At 46.5% G+C, this 17,403-nt stretch overlaps 1 protein-coding gene across 12 annotated transcripts in view; it reads left to right on the top strand.

Annotated features, from left to right (window-relative positions):
• LOC118503600 (MOB kinase activator-like 2) overlaps positions 1 to 17,403 on the top strand; it is a 92,714-nt gene that overhangs the window by 26,786 nt on the left and 48,525 nt on the right. For 4 of the 12 annotated variants that reach the window (XM_036037058.1, XM_036037057.1, XM_036037054.1 and 1 more), the window contains exon 2: positions 14,668 to 15,489. The exons of 6 other annotated variants lie outside the window; for them this stretch is intronic. In XM_036037058.1, coding sequence (XP_035892951.1) covers positions 15,308 to 15,489 — 182 coding nt within the window. In that variant the 5' untranslated portion in view covers positions 14,668 to 15,307. The remainder of the gene's footprint in view (positions 1 to 14,667; positions 15,490 to 17,403) is intronic. 2 more of the 12 variants (XM_036037059.1, XM_036037056.1) reach the window with 1 other exon arrangement.

The following is a 17,403-nucleotide window of genomic DNA, read 5'->3' as shown; positions in this document are numbered from 1 at the left end:
AAATCGGGAAGTGACTGTATTCTGCAGCGCGTATCCTTTCACAAACAAAAAGAAGTAAAAGCATACACACACACACCCCTATCCAACGCGGCAACGGTAAAGCGTCTACCGGTGGTGAACGACCGATTTAGCAGCAGTTGAAACAATAATAATCAAAATCATGCGAGAATAATTCATGCAATGGAGCGCGCTCGGCCACGGTGCTGTGCCCGCCCGCCGACTACGCTTAAAAATAAGCAACGCACAATTGTGAACGGTGGTGAAAAATCATACGCCGCACTTCGGCCAGAAACCACAAGGAACGGAAAAAGGCAACGGCCCCTACTACCCCCCCCAAAAAAAAAGCGAGCTGTGTGTGTGTGTGTGTGGGTTTATGTTTTTATTTCCTTCGCCTTCGTAAAGCTTGCCGTTTGGTGAGACGTTTTTCGGTGGTGCGCACATAAAAGTACGGCACCACACCATTAGAAGGCGCAAAGCAGGAACCATCCACACAGAAGAAGAAGAAAAAAAAAGTCCGGGTGATCAGACGCAAACGAGCTGGAACCATCGATCGTGGAATAATATTTCCTTCATTTGCTGCTGTACCATGGAGAGGGGGAGGGGGGGGGGGGTGGGGCGTCATCACACGACGAACGGGGCGCAAGAAGTTGAGACCGTCCCCCAATCTCATTATTTTGAGGGAAAGGAAGGAGCTGAAAGCTGAGAAGAGAGAGAGAGAGAGAGAGAGAGAAAGGTGTTAATTAAACTTTTCTTGACTTTTTGCACTTAGTATAAGTTAGAATTGTGGTTTCAAATTGAAGAACTCGGGTCCAGTTGGGATTCGATACCAAGTCTCGGCCATGTTAGCAACCGGTTCCGCTATCACTAAACCACCCGGGCCGCTCTTGATCGGTCAACCTCGGACCTACATAAAAAGGGTCATGGTGTTAAACACCGAACGCCATAAATAATGTAATAAATCCCTTTTAATCAACGCCTCCTGTACGGTCTCGGGGATAGCAATCTCGCAATGGAAAAATCACACCATCTCATAATTTCTCCCGCATCGGAACAGCAGCTGCCGAAAGTTCGTGGTGGTTCGGTTCATAGGTGATAAATTAATTTTAAAATCATCCCACTTATCGCCGAAACAGAAACAACGTGCGTCCCCATGAAAGAAGGGACCACTAAATCGGGTCAAATGTCGACGCAAATTGATTGATATTTCGAGTCAAATTTTAAAGATTAGGTGGTTGAAAGTTGAAGAAAGTTGTTTAACATGCTGTTTTGGCAGTCTAATGATTCTGTGTTCTGATGTTCTGAGCATGATTCTCTCGAACACTGTCCAGAAGCTGCAGTTAATTTAGGACAGGAATAATAGCTCGAAGAAAGGAGTTTGCTCAGTCCGGAGTTTAGGGTCTCTTCAGAAGTGTGATCTTCTGCCGTCTCTGTGCACATCACTTCTCTCTGTCGAATAATCTCAGAAGATTCTCAGAACAACCATGTCTGTACCCTCAGCATATGTCAGAAGATCATCAGTATTAACTCATCAGTAGATGGTTTTCCGAATTTTCTCCTTGCAATCTTTGAAGGCTTTCGCTAACGCTAACTGTCTGGCCCGTCTCCCAGACGTAAAGCTCTTGATGGTTACAAAGGGCCTTATCCTAATTTTCTCTCTGCCTTCATCTGGCATGTGATGTTCCACAAGACCCATGGTGAACATGGTCCCGATCTGATCAGTGAAATATTTCCTTTAGGAAATGATTTCCTCACTGTGCATACTGTTGCCCACAACAACAAAATAAAGACGCACAATAGCTTCACCTTTTCTCTACTGGCCTAAATATTAAATTGTTTTCAGATGTCATTGGCAAAACGTTTGAAAGGAAACAACCAACGCTTTGCACCATTTTCAAGGCTCAATTCAAAAATGGACAGAAAAAAAAGAAAACAACACCGAATGCAAATTTTCCATCCGTGGAGGATATCAATATTCATGCAAATGTTTTTGCCATAGGTTAAACACCTTCACGGCATACGTAATAGTGGTCTGCAAAACCCATACCGTACGAAGCATCCTACTTCCGGTGGGAATATGAGATAATAGCTGGGAATTACATAAAATGAAGTATAGGCAAGCTTTAAGTATGGCACAGCTGAAGGAAGCAGATGACTTGTTTTCTTTTTAAAGCCCCCGTTTCTGCTGCCACAGTGCTGGCAACAGACACATCGCAGAAACGATAAATGATAATGAGGAAATCGTATCGGAGCAGTATGGAAATTGGCAAAACCATCAACGCGAATAGGTGGCGCGAACGTTTTACTCTACGGTTCCTTCTTCTTTTGCGTTTGTTTATGCTCAGGGTTTAGGAGTTCTTCTCGCGCAGCCGTGTCGTGTGCACATTAAAATGCATTTCTTATAATATTTGATATTAAAGCAGATGATGAAAACAAAATGAAAGACTGTCGTAAATGAGCTATCACCTTTGATGGTTAAGGAGTATCAACCACCAACTCAACTCAACAATGCGTTTTTGTTGAACTCTAATCGATAGCACGTGAAGGCAGATGTTGCGAAACGGCGGGTCATTCAGTAGTTTGAACCAGTTGCAACTCTTTACTTAAATATTCATTCATATTCATATTTCGGAACTTGCGACTTGAGCATGACGGGAGCAAGAAACGAAAACCGATTCCATATTGTTCCAATAAACCTCCGCAAGCTTTGTTCCTCCTCTGCTCGGACATCACACTCCAGATTCGACGGTTCTCGTCCCGTGTCCCCCGATCGACGCGTTGCATAATTGATCGAGAGCAGCGAGCTCTCGGGAGATGGAGGTTACGGGAAAATGATTTATCAAATATGGACGATGGCGCGACGATAAAAAGGAGGGTCCGGAAAAAAACGTCTGTCAAAAAGTGGGCCATCTCGGACAGATCCGACAAAGACGAAGTTGCGAACCGGAGAAAACGTATCCAGGTATTGGACGTTTTTCAGACGATCCCTTTTTAGATAACTGACGTGTGATGAGGGGGAAATTAGAAATTGCTGGGGGGGGGGGGGCGGAGGAGGAGGTACTCCGAAAGGGTTGGCTGCAGCCGTCAATTTATTCAATGTGCTTGATAAAATATCTACGAGCAAAATTGTCAACCACGACGCGCAGATACACGGGAGAGTCTCGCACGATGTCCCTTACGAGAAAAAGTCGTCCATTTGGGGGAGAAACAGTCGGTCCACGATATAGATATCGTAGCTCTGTAAATGGTGGTCTCTTGCTGTTTGGTGTGTATCGTACGGGAAATTACATCATACGCGAGCACAACTCTCAGCTGGTAGATGCACCAGCTGCGGGACTGCGAGACAACACCGTTTGTGCAACTTCCGAATAAGGACTCTTTCTCCTGGGCGTGGAGTTGACTGACTGTCTCACTGCCCTCTACAGAACTACTCCTGATGTTAGGTTGTGTGTGTGTGTGTGTGTGTGGAGTGAAAATATTATGCTCCTGCTCATGCAAGTTTAATTAGACAATTCCACATGTGTTGCTTCGCTATCACGACCTTCGTCCCAGAGACAGATAAAAACCGAGAACCCTCATTATCTTTCAGGGACTTTCAGGGGAATGATTAAATTCAAAAACTAATCCAATCTCCAGTTGGAAACTGTCAAGCATTATTTATTTACGAGCTGGCTCTTGGCGGGCCAGAATTTCTGATCTGATTTGATTCAGGGGCACTCTGCTCATTTGCAAAACCAATTCGCTACCCCCTCCCTAGAGCTATCCTCGCTATTCCACGCCTCGACCACGGGTTGAAGGAAGAGGACCCTGGAAAAGCTAATCAAATTAAGCATTATTGACCTCACACTCTAACGCCGCCGGTCGTTTGGAGTTCGTTTCGAGCGCTCAAATCAACTTCGGATTATATGAAGATCGATTTGCTGCTACACGGGCGAAGAAAGGTTGTTTGGCGTTTGTAGTTGGCGTGTCCGCGGCTGGACCCTGTGTGCAATACCCCTGGCGGGGTGTCCCTGGCGAGTCGTTTTCTGGTTGACACGGTTGGGTTGGGTTTTTGTGCGATCAGACCTAAGGTTTGTGGGGATCATCAATAAATCATGCTTATCCTCGTTAATGTTACGATAATATTACGTCCAGCGGGATGCACGTCACGCAAAACCCCTGCTCCAGTTCGAGCTGCCTCATTTGAATATGCCCTTCTTAGAACATCCTCGGGCACGGTCGGAGCGCAAAACTTACACTTATTCAATGAGAATGCGATCGAATGTCTAAGCACGACTTCTTGGGAAATTCTGTCGCCCACAATCGCTTCAAGAAAAGAGAGCCCGGCTACCGGCTCGTCATCATCTACTACAGCTTAGGTAAATACAGGTCACCAATGGCAGACGCTTTCTCTCCTTGCTCGGGGGTTTTTTTTTTCTTCTGTCATAATTTGTGGTGGGCAAATCATTTTCCATTTTCCCATTCAACACACGGGGATCGTGCGGGCGACCGTTTCCCGCGGGGTGACCATCCCGATCCACCTGCCCTGTCCGTCCCCCTGAAGCCTGTAGGCATTTTCCCCAGTCTGTTGTGCCTTTCGTTTTGCCCGCGAAGAGCCCATCTTTCTTCATCGCGTGGTAATGCCATTTTGGATCACGCGCTAATCGCGCCTGGGAATTAGAACATGAGAATTGGATCTACTGTGAGCGTTGTTTTTTTGTTGTTGTTTTGTTGTTGCTGTGCCGAGTTTCTTCTGGCTAGGAGTTTTCCTTCGGTGTGGGAATGATACTGATGAACTGGCTCGATCGACACGTCTGTTTTTTTTTCTGCGTGTTTTTGTTAACAGCAATTAATCATAAGAGATTAAGATGCTCTGAAAGGCGCGATGACAGGTCCAATAAATGGTTGTAAAGTATGAGACGCGTAAAACACGGGCAACTTCACAGCTGAACTAGCAATATGGATTAGTGGCGAGATGAGTAGCGTTATGCCAAAAACGTTGGAAAAAAAGTGAGAATTGATTGTGGCTCATCGACCACTTGAACTATTTGCTAATTGTACACCCTCCCACCGCGAGTCGGACAGATGTCGGCTCACATTCTATTGTTGGCGGTCCGTTAGCAGTCTCGATAAGCAAGTTGGTGGAAGAAGGCGAGTCGATGGTGCAACCTGGCTGAACCGTTTGCCATTATATCACCCGATTACGGCGATACTACTCCCTTCATTGTGTGGAGTGATCCATTTTGCCATTGCGATCTTAATGTCCACTGTTGCGGGAAGCGATGAAGGGTTAGGTAAATGGATTCCTCCTTCTGGAAGGTTACCGTTTTATGTAAGTCCTTCACAGGCGACCTCATTGGATGATTGAATACGCGTCATGAACCGGTGTACTTTGGACATACGCAAACGAATCGGCTTAAAGTGTGTTCCAAGGGTTAGTTGTTGGTCCCTGATGGATATAATTAGGCGCCAATTTCCACACTCTCCAAAACCCGTAACCTCTAGCATCAAGCTACACTTTGTAATAATTTACAACTCTCCACCATTGGCACTGCTGCTGCTGCTGCTGCTGCTGGTTGATTGCTAATCATTTGTCTGTTGATCTTTCGAGGCTCACTTAAACCTATCCGCGTAGCAAAACGCTAAGCAGTAGGCGCAATATGGCCGGTTACAACACACCACTCCTGCGCGCAGCCATGCCTTCAATGTCACTAATTTACAGCCCACCGCTAAGTAAGCGGGCAAACCCCTTTCCGGCCAAGCTGCCCCCCCTACCTTTGGGTCTTTCTTCCGCTTGAAGTTGTTGTCGGTCGGTGGGCTCGTCAAAACTCGGCAAGAAATTTGAAGTGTACACTGTGGGCTTGTGGACCTCTACTCTCGAAAAAAAAACACACAATTACGTCGGCCAGTTTTCGCGGTCGTCCCAAATGATGTCCATCAGTGCGAGGGTTTGTTCGGTGAAGTGGAAGACGGTCATTGCTTTTCCGTTTCCAATACACACACACACACACACACCCTTACCCAGCGGATGGAGTTGGCAGGAGTTTAACCCAGTTAGGGTTTAGCCTTTCCAAATGCCAAGACCACCTAATCCTCCCCATCATCGTACGATCGCGAGAGATCAGCTGTGGTGATGTTGGTTTGTATTGGATGTTGTTGTTTTACCGTTCACCACAATTGGACATCGGAGTGGCTTTGGACTGGATCTGGAGATTCTCCGCAGTCCCCCCGAGTGATCTCGTTGGCCACAATTGAGAAGTCGTGCGTTTTGCTGCTCGAATTAAGCGGTACGGTATGAACGGTTCCGAAGTACTTCCAAGGCTTTTTTTCTCCTGAGCTCCTACAATGCACTTTTGGAGCCATAATCGCATTAAACTGGAACGAGCCCAGCGATCGTGGCGTCGATGGAACTGTGTATCCAATTATACTTTCAATCTTCAAGCCTAGAGATCATACAGAGATCCATCGTTTCTGCCAACTCTGTGACGTCGTTACCCGTAGCAACCGTGTGCATCTGGGATCATTACAGTCTGACCAAGCTTTTCCACGATCGTGATCCCCTAGTAGAAAATCACGACCTACATCACGAGCTTTTTGAGTCGAAAATCTGGGTTTTTTTTACGTCGAATCTAAATCTGTAGTTAATGGGAGCTCTAAAGTTTGTGGTTCGGAGTTTGCCAGTCTCTCTTCCCCTGGGGTGTTTAGCGAGATTCACTTCGACAACCTACACACGGGACTTCCCCTTTTTGTTGGATCGTACGAATCCGTTTATCTTCTCGATCGGTTCTCTGTCTGACGGGGGTCGGTTTTGGGAGTTGAAACTCGTAGCTAGAAGGCATCAGGAAACCGGTTTTCGCCAAAAACCTACCACTGTAGCATTATCGCTGGCGACCCCTGATCGTGGCGCCTGCTCCTCGTGCATGAAGTCTTCACCACCAAATTGCTGCTGGAATGGGATGCTGTTGTGTGCTGGGTGCACTCGGAACTCGGCTTGAGTTTTGCAACAGCCGTGCCTCAAAAAAAGGTGGGCATAAATTACACTAAATCATCCCAAATAATCTTCCCGCGGGCGTAGCACAAGTCACCACCGCTCCAGACAGGGCGGCAGAGTGGAGCTGTTGTGAGCGTCCATTAGGCAATGGTAGAATGAAGTGCAACCGGCCAAACAATCACGCGCCCCGGTACACAATTCGGTGTGTTCTGGTCTCAAGCAAGCTCATAAAGGGACTCTGCTCCTGCCACAGCGGTTCCTTCCAGGTACCTTTTCTGTCCGGAAGGCACTAGTCATGGTCTGAATTTTGGCAGTGACAGCTCTAACGTGCGGGCCGCCGGGCTTCAAACACATCAATCATTTGGGATGAATTGATTCTCGGTAAACACGAGACGTTGATGAAACGTCGGCTCGAGTATGTGTGTGTGGGGGGGGGGGGGGGGGGGGTTGAAGAGAAGCCGGATGTGTGCGTGTGAAGGAGAATCGGTCAAGAAAGACAAAATGGTTTCATTTTCATCGGAATGCGTGCCGGGATGGAACGAACTAGCTGTGGAACGTCTTATTGATATTTCGTTCTCAGGCGATGGTGTTCTTGGGGCGAGGAATCTGAGGATCTTCGCAGGAACTCGACTGGGGTTTTTACCGGGGTGGCCTTAAAGGGATGTTTCGAAATTGCTGATCTCTCTCGTATAGTGCTCTTGATGTAAGATAATTTTTATAGACCTGCCTTCTTTAAGTCTCAAATTCAGTCTCTTGTACATCCTTTCTTGTGTGCCCAATTTATTGGATGTCTTGTCCGGAATGGTTTGTTCTAATCAAGGCTCAAAGTTGCCGTTTTTTCTTTGGTTTCGATCAAAGACACTCGGACCATACATAACCTTACGCTTCACAACATCCGCGAACCCTTTTCTGTAGACCACATTAGTTTAATGGCCGTAACGACGACTCGCAATCCTTGAGGCTGGTGTGTCCATGTTGGCTGGCGAAGCTTTTAATTACTGCATCACGTGTCACACACACGTTGTGCCATCTAACTACCAAACAAAAACATGCAAAGCTAATAACCTGGACACGAGGAATCGCCATGATGCGCCACTAAAAGCTCAACTCGGCAGAAGGCTTCTCCGCCTCATTCAGGGTAATTACGGATATAGTCGCCGTTTTTTTTTCTCTCAACTTTTTCTTCACCGAGCGAAGGATTTATGAGCGTGAGAGAATTGCTTGAAATTACGTGTCGACGCAAACGAAATTGCGGCGTGTCTCTTCCTCCAGCTTAGGCTTCGGACAGGAGGGTAGTTTCTAGTTGTGGTTGGTTTGGCGACCTTTTCGGGGTGGGCACATACACCAAACACGAAAAGAGGCTTGGCTTTCGCATATGACACGTTAACCTTGGCGCTGGAAGCACAATTCTGCGACAATGCGTATCTGTGTGTGTGTCCCTCAGCAAATTAATTACACTTCTTTGTACACGTGGTTTTTGGTGCGGTGACCACCATTACCAATTGGTAGGTGAAAGTGAAATGCATAATTGAATATTGGCTGGATAATGTAATCAACCATTTATCATGCTTACATGATCTGGTGTATTGCGTTACCGGGAGGGAGAGACAGCTGTAACGCATGCATGACTCATTGAGATGTATCCCTGAGCCGCTCGTTTATCGGTCCACTCTGATCAGCGGTTTGCTTGCCGCCTGGTGGTGGGGCCTTTCTTGCCGTATCGCAAATGTTACCCACATCATCAACTTCATAGCTAATAGTCCACGCGGTAACAAAACGATCACGTTTCGGCAACAAGATCTGCTCCAGATTAGCAGCAGCCGTAGGTTTAGTCATAGGTGAAAGGGAAACAAACTGGGACTGGGTACCAGTGTTCCCTGCATCGCAGAAACCTCGACCTACGACGCAGTACTCTGTATCTCACAATCGCCCGTGTTTTTGTATGGGCCAGGGCCGAAGATGCCGAAGATCGTGACGAGAAGTGTCTGATCACTGCCATGCCATAGTCTATAGCCGAGGCAAGACAGCAGCAGCATCCTAACGATATCCGAGAAGTGTCTGGAAAGAATCGTGGCCACAATGCTCGCAATGTATGCTGTGATGTCTCTCGCAACATACAATGTGGAGTTCCTCCTGCTGTGTTGGGTTTCCATTGTTCAGTCGCGAGTGTTTTCTTCTGCCAAAAGGGCAATTAATCAGACACCGTTGCCTCCATCTCGTTCTGGACGTTTGATCTGTGCAGCAGCGTCTGTGTGCACGATTGTTTTAGCCGGCCCCTGCCTATACCGTCCTCCGGCTGGCTTACGCTAGACACAATGTCCAGTGCGACGGCTCGGTGAACATGATAGTGTCTGCACGACCGGTGAGGAGGTTTCGTTGCTTCACTTCCTTGACAGCGATCATTCACCGTTGGCGGTTTGTGGGCTACCATCCAGGTCCCATTATGCCGTCCAATCTACTGACAAACAACCGGCCCAACGCTCCAGGAGAGCTTTCGCCCTTCCCTCACCAAAAGGTCCAACGGTCGAAGTGTCCAGTCCCAACCGCTAGTAGAGGTGGGACTCCATAATCACCTACTCTCACTTTTACTTCTTGTTTTACGGATCGTAAGTAACGTAGAGTAGTATTGCTTTTTTTGCTGTTGTTTTGCTGGCTCGTAGTTGCGGGTGTGATCTTATGGAGTAGTGGGCAGAGAGAGAGAGAGCTCTACGTATCGCTTTGTCCGGTTCGTAAATGACTTCCTCGTTGTGTCCGTCGGGCACTTCCCTTTTTTGGTCGCAATCAACATTTGTAATTGTGCCTCGCACCGATCGATGTTGGACATCATCATCATTCATTATCAAGAAATCGGAGTTACTGACGTCACGAGCTCCTTACATCCGCAATAATCACAATGAGATGTGACTGTTCTCCGTTTGCGCTCTTCTAGTGTTTTGTATGACGTTGAATCGAACCACCACGTTCAAGAATAACCAGCAAGGTCAAATTTGAAGTCTTTTTGTTTGTTTGTTTGTAAAATGGCACATAATGGCAATTGCATATCGTTTTTTATCCACTGAAAATCTCTAGCTCTCACTCACTCTATCTCTCCCACTCTTTGATGTACGCGGAAAATGTGTCTGAATTGCTTCGAATTTTCCACGCCACAATAATTCACGGAATGGGAGATCCGTGTTCCCATCATGTTCCCATGAAATCGGACCGACTGCCCGGATCCCGGATCCCGTTCGCTGTAAGGCAAAAAATTGGTGCAGCCTTCCAGCCACTGAGCCGCGGGAACATTTGCAGCTCCACAGCTGGTCCAATTTTCCAAGGTGTGCTGTGGTAAGCTGGGTCCAGGTTTGATGATTCACGCGCATTTTCCATAAAGTGATTTGTTCCACCGCTGCTGCTGCTGGGGAGTGCTGTCCTTGGATGATAGGGGAAACGGTGTGCTCGCTGTGGAGCAAATAGGATTACACGCTAACGCCGCCTCCGGAGTGGATCTTCGGAGCGGCAACACTGTTTGCATTTAGCTGTTTGCAAACACTCAGAACAGATCAAACATTTGTTGCAACGAGAATGAAGGGTTAGATTTATCGGTAAATGGTGTGCAAGCTATGAAGATTCGCTGGCTGAAAGCTTTTGATGAAGAGCTTTTTTTTTGAAAGTCCCTCAATGTTCCGAAAATGGCGACTGCTCGCACTCCATTTTTCCTTCCGCAATTTTTGGAAACGCTAACGCCATGCATCGCAAATAGTCAGGATGGGTTAGTCGCGGTTCACTGTTTTGCCGTAAATCGGTGGAACAAACGTACCACCGGCCGCACCAAATCGCTGTGACTTGCTGATGACCTCGAAACACCGCCGAGGGCTGTCAGTGTGCGTTTGCCAATATTGACCTAGAAAATAAAACATTACTACAGCTTGTTGGTTTACGGCACCAAACTAAATATCGACACTCTTGATTGTCATTGCAAATCGGCCGGTTGAATTTGCTACGCTTCTTTCCAAAGCCAAACCGCTGCTGGACCGTAACTAAAATATTTTCTCAATAATTGAACCCTGAAATGGGCGCGCGAGTGGTGCGGCGCCACATTCAGCTACTGCGAGGTGATTTACTGGTTAAAAAGGCAGGGTTTAAAAACGGCAAAATACACGACGGCCCAGTGTACGACGGGTGATGTTTTCCTTTCCTTCCTATATACCATTGCGGGCTAGGTCGTTTCGTTCCGTAACTGATCCCCCCCATCGAATTAGGCACGGTTTATTTTATTTTTCACGCTGTGAAACGCGGGTACGGTTTTGTGTAAACACTTCCTTTCCAAATAATTTTGTTGCACCGTTTTTTGTTTGTTGTGGTTGTGGTGTGCGCTATGATTAAAAACGGGGCAAGCACATAGATTTGTCGAAGTGGACAATTGTCATTTTTGCTGTTCGGCCCGCGTGTTGTTGGTGGTAAATGTTTGAGGGATAGCGAAGAGTAAATGTTTTTCTTTTAAATCAGGAAGTTATTCAGTTATTTGTGCATTAGAAGGAGATTTGCGTTTGTAAATAAACATTAGGCTTAAATATTTTCAAAGGGTTTTAGCTCAATATATCCTCAATTTAGTAGCAAGTCAGCTTTGTCTCGTCAAAGAAATCAGATCGCTGACGGTAAAGCTCCCTTTCTCAATTCTTACGCTTCTCTACCATTTATCGTACGATCACATTCCCAAGGTGAGATTGTATCTTATCACTTAACAATCAAGCAAACAACAATGGACCACCCCTGTTCCATGTTCTGTTCACCATCAAAGCTGACCGGTTGACAGAGCACGGCGTGTCAGAAAGACGGTTTCGACTTACGCCCCGAGCAGGCACAATTTGTACGACTTCCATTCTTTCGTGCGCTGGAACCTTAACACAACCTCCGAAAAAAAACAAAACTTCCAGCTGCACAAAACGCACAATTAAACAATTCTCTTCGCTCTTGCGTTAAAAGTGTGTGGTGCGGGTGCGTGGTGCTCTTCCCATCCCAAAAATCGAGGAAGTGGTTACATTTCAATTTGGTTGCGTTTTAAGTGTCGTATTTAAGCGTCGCACGTGACATTGGACGCAACGGAAAGCCAAGAATCGGTGGTACATGCGCAACCGGCACCGTACATCTTGGCCAGTGTGTTGACAATAGTCTTGTCGACTCCCCCCCGCCAAGCCAACTTACGCAAAGTAGCGTAACGATCATAAAGTCCCCCCCCCCCCCCCCCACAATCCGCATCGGTGTGCCGCATGTGGTGTGTGACATTGTGGTTAGGATTTGCTTTGTCGCGCCACATTCATTCGACCCGAAACCGGCGGCGTTGTTTGCGGTTTAAATGTCGACCGAGAGTGCGCCTGGAAGAGCTAACAAAACAGCAACCCCGACTGGGCTGTGGTCGGGTTTCCAGCTGCCATGAATCGGGGCTATTGTTTCGAGCGATTTCTTAAGACCAGATTATGAGCCGAGAGGCCATCAGCATCTCTCGCGCTAACGTTGTCCCGCGATCACACCCGCCAACAGTCGGGCAGATTGTTGACAGATTGGATATAAAGCGTGCGTTGTGCACAAGAAGGATTAGCTTTCGTTTAATCTGTGTTTTCATTTCAAATGTTAGGGACGCGATCATTTTAATTTAATTAGCTCCTTATATTTTAGCTTAGAACAACTTTTAGAGGACTTAATATTTAGCACGAAGCTTTATAGTGCACGATTCAATCGAAATTGCTTTTGTGCGGTTTAATCTTCACCTGGATGAGATGGTCGGTGGTATAGTGGCAGCAGTGTCAGTTGCTGCTAACACGAAGGGACTGATTTTGAATCCCATCCGGGGGGGACTGTGTTTCAACGGGCGAAGGTGATTTTCTTTTTCTTAGCTGCTGGTTAATTAAGCCAAGGATGTAAGAGTTTGTGATGCAAAAATGCAAAAGAGAAGAAGGCAACAACATCTTCTTAAGAAAAGAGACACATAAGCCAAGATCACGATCATATGCAGACATATGACAGATGCGTGAGAAAATATTGAAAATCCTCTTTTAGCTGTGTCTGCATTAAGCTTATGCAACACTGTAATAACGAAATCTTAATCCCAGAAGGCTTAGCTAGCAGCAAATCTAGCACTCACTGATTAAGCACAAACGAAAAAAAAGAACCTAGAAAGTGAAAACAGACAATACGGCATCAGTCCGTAATAATTAATAAATAAATAAATAGAAAGTGAAAACAAATACCACCAAAGTAAATCCCTCCCACACGTCTGCATCTGCTTCTGTTGCCTGCCTCCTCAGAGTCTTTATTTTGAAAGGTAAAAGTGCACCAGTTAAATCCACTGCTCGGTGATCAACCGCTCTTTCTTCGTGAGGTAGCAATAGAAGGGAACAAAATTCTTTCCTTACTTACAATGCCCGTTCCCAGTTTCCAGTCGTGACCACCCGAGTATGTGTCCTGTGCTGTCAAACTTCAAAGAGAGCACACTGGAAGCAAGAGAACGATAACGCGGGAAACAATGTACATCACAGAAAACCGCTGAGTGCGAAAGTGTGTTTCCTGTGTGGAAAGGTCTGCATAGGCAAGGTCGATAAAAAACGACTGCATCTCGCCTCCAACCCGCGTAGTTCAAGTTGTAGATGACGTAAAAAAAATCTTACCTCTGCCTATAGAAATGATGCCCTCTCTCGCAGGGGTTCGGCGCAGAATCCACTTAGACCTGCAGAGAGTTTCACCAGTGTTGATGACGTGTGTCATATCTTGCAGAGTCGGCAGAGTGATACTCTCAACCGGGTACGAACACAATGGTCTTGCTGTTGAAGCATGACCAAAAAATGAGTTAACAAACGATAAACTGCATTGAATGTAAATAATGCGTACTCTGTCGAGCGCTTGATATGGTTGTGCTATCTTCTTCTTCTTCTTTGGCCTAACTACCTCTTAGGTGATGCCTGCCATTTCTGGCTTACTAGACTTAAAGATACCACCTAGTTGGGTAGTGAAGCCCCTCACTACGGGTCCGGATGGGATTTGAACCCCGGTCCTGCCGTTTGAAGATCAGCGCCTCTCTGCTCTGCTCTGATGCTGGCCACTTCTAGCGAGCCACGTGCAGAGATCGAGATTTTCATTCACCATTTTCTTTCTATGAATAATCGTAACAAAAAACTCTCGCTACAGCAGCTGCTGGGAAATTGGAAAGTGCGAGACAGACGCCATCTAAACGTATCGCTAGTTTTCGATAGTGTGTTTTCCAGTGTTTGTTGTTTGTTTGTTACTGCACTGTTTTGCGTTCGCCCCGCTGCTTTTAATTGTTCGTTTTACATCCTATTTTCACTCTCGGTTGCTGGAGATGATGACTTTTTTGCGTGCGGTTGGTGTCTTTTTCTCCTTCTGTTTGTTTATTTCCTACGAAAACAAAGCAAAACGGGAAGCTGGTAGAGTAGAAGTGTGAAAAATAAGTTATTAAAATGCGTAATAATAATGGAAAAGACCAAAGGGGAAAGAAAAAGTTAATCGAAAAGTGAGTGCAACGTATGAGGAAAACCAAATGAAAAAAGTGTGCGCACGTGCCACCACACACAAGCAAGCAGGGTACGCCAAACAACGAAACGATCAAAGACAAAGAGACAAACGTACCTTCAAAGCAAAGTAATTTCCGTACGTTCTTTTCATTTCCTTCACGATAAATTTTACAATCATCCTCCTCGGTGCTTCCTCAGCAGCAGCAGCAGTTCCGTGAGTGATCGCGAGTGTGCAAGAAAAAGCAAAGAGAAAAAGAATCAATTGAATCAAGTGAAAGTGGGGTGAAAATAAGCAAAAGCGAGCCAAAGAAATTGAAAAAGAAATCACCACCGGCCACCAGTCGCGAGATGATCCGGAGCAGCAGCAGCAGCAGCAGCAGCAGGCAGACGCTGCCGGCCAACTGCGTGGTGTGAGGATATGTGTTGGTTCTTTGCTGTTTGTTGTCGGTGTTCGACGTAGTATTTGCGTTTTTTGTGTTTTAATATACATCCCCCGCCCCGACTGTGGTTTGATCTTACGCGAGACAGATTTGCGGAAGGCAAAAGTTTTTGTATGGCATAAGAAGAAAAAAAAAGGCAGAAAGTTTACCCTCAAACGCTCTAGTGTGACGCATTTGGCGAGTGCTCGTCCGTCGTCGTAAGTCCCAAGTGGGAATCGCTCTTCCTTTCGCTTTCCACGCCGTTTTTTTTATCCTATCCTTTGCTCTCGGTGGTGGTGGTGGTGGTGTGAGTGCCCCGGGTGGAGAAGGGGGTGAACGGTGGCGATAAAGGGGCAAGGACGACAACGCTGGAGGATACGCTCTTCCGGTTGAGCAAGTTGCGCGAACGTTTGAAGGCGATGCTTCGCTCACCGGCACATCTGATCGGGCACGGTCCGGGAGCGGGCGGTGGGGGCGTGGTGGGGCTGCACAGTCATGCCTCGTCGCCGCCCCACGCCCGGCCCTCGCTGTTCGATTCCTGCCACAGGAAGATCCGGCTGATCGGCGGTGGTCCAGTCGCATTTCTCGGCGGTTTAGTAGCGTAAGTATACGGGGGCATTCTGTTCCAGCAAACCTGGAACGTTTTGGAATCTCATTCTCAGTTTCTGCTGATCTAATGTTCATGAATCGTCTCAACAAATTGTGCTAAATGTTCATATACTGTACGAATTAACAGAGGATCCTATATACCTCATTCCAGCAATGAGGTTTATTCCTATTTCGCTACCTGGTTTTCCGTGCTCCAACTTATATTTCTTGCCTGTGTGGCCAATATGCCAAGGGTAAAAAAGATAATTTTCCACGCTGTGGTAGATTAAAGCGCATTCTCCTCGAGGGGGGGAGGATGGGTTTTTCTCTCGATCCTTCCAGCTTGGACGATTAACATCATCCCACGATCTACATTCTTCCACCTGAATGATTCCAGCTTTTATGCATCTCAGGTGAAGACGGCCCCCTTCATCTGTGAACGATAGAATAAATCCTCTTTGCTGATTTGTTAAGGATTTTAGTTTTTGCTTTTCCAACCACCTTCCGTTGCATGTAAAATATTTGCTTGCTGTCCAGCAACAACAACAGACCAGAATAAATGTCTCGAATCAATCCACATTACCTACCGAAAGCGCTAAAGTTTAAGCTAGCGTTCCGCCTCCAAACCGTTAAACTTTCTCCACGAGCTGCACAAATTGAAAAGAAAAAAGATTTTCCATCCGCCGCTGCTTGCTGTGGGAAGCGCTTTACGGTTGAGAGACTTTTCGCCTGTTTGCTGATCGTGCCGTGCACTCGATAATCTCTTTCCTTCCAGCTAAGCTAGCCGGGCAGCTGCCGAGTCTGTCTGGGTGGCGATGGCGGTTGGACCGTGGCGCATCATCGTAATGTCATTTTCCACCGTCACATCCACCTTCTCCTGGGGAGGGGGCGACTTTGAGCGTCCCCGTTTGTTTTTTTCGTTGTTTTCGTTGTTCGGTCCTCATTGCCGCTGTCCACTGCTTTCTGTTGTTTTAATGAAACGCATCGGTAGATCGGCAGCTGCTCATACAGTGGCACTAGACGTTGGTGTGCGCACTGCGGAAAAGCAAATGAGCTGAATTTTCCCAGTTTATTTTCCCGGATCTTGTGTCTTCTGGGGGAAAGAGAGGGGAATCAGAAGGGCTGGAACGGTTCCTGTTACCGGTGTGGAGACATCAAAGAGACGAGCTGAATGCGCTCCGACCGCTGACAAATGGGATAGTAATGCTTACATACTTTTTCGGTGCGCAAGACGAATTCCGATTCACTCGTTGCTGAAACATGTTTTCTGATTCGATTCATAACAATTGTGATTTTTTGTTGTTGTTGGGGAAAAATGATTTAAACATTTATACAATGAGCTATGACTTATTGTTTCTTTTAGGTTTATGAACAAGCCTGTTACTGTTTTGAAGCATAATTAAGCATTTTCCACCATTTAATTTGACTAGAAAGCAGTTTTATATGCATATCTCAGGTTCTCTTACTATTGAGGCACATCATAAAAAGAGTCTGATTCTGATTAAAGAACGATTAATATTGGATACTCAGGCGAGTGCATGAACCGCTGTTGAATGGCCGACGGATGATCTGCCAGGCCTTCGACGAAGTAAGTCTCTCATGACGCAAGAACTGCGCCACAACCACGATCATAATGAAGCAGCAGCGAAAAGCCCCATTCCGACCCTGGGAATGTATCGAAACAAACCCCATTTTGCTGACGAAGCAGTTTCGCCATTGCTGTGTAAGAATCGATTCTTTTGCACCCGATCGATGATGATGATGATGATGATGGTGCTGATGGGAAAGTAAAGCATTTCGGATCCGCTGTACTGGTGTTTGTTGTTGTTATGGGGGAATGCTTTTTTTTTTTCTTCCCCGAAGCCTGTCCGCTGTGGAGTGGCGTGTTGCAAAAATAGCCCATTGGGAATTCGTATGAAGGAAGGAA

The sequence above is a fragment of the Anopheles stephensi genome, chromosome 2 (assembly GCF_013141755.1).
Source record: "Anopheles stephensi strain Indian chromosome 2, UCI_ANSTEP_V1.0, whole genome shotgun sequence".
NCBI classification, from domain to species: Eukaryota; Metazoa; Arthropoda; class Insecta; order Diptera; family Culicidae; genus Anopheles; species Anopheles stephensi.
Note: the sequence above shows the minus strand (reverse complement) of the source record. Positions and strands in the feature narration are given on the sequence as shown.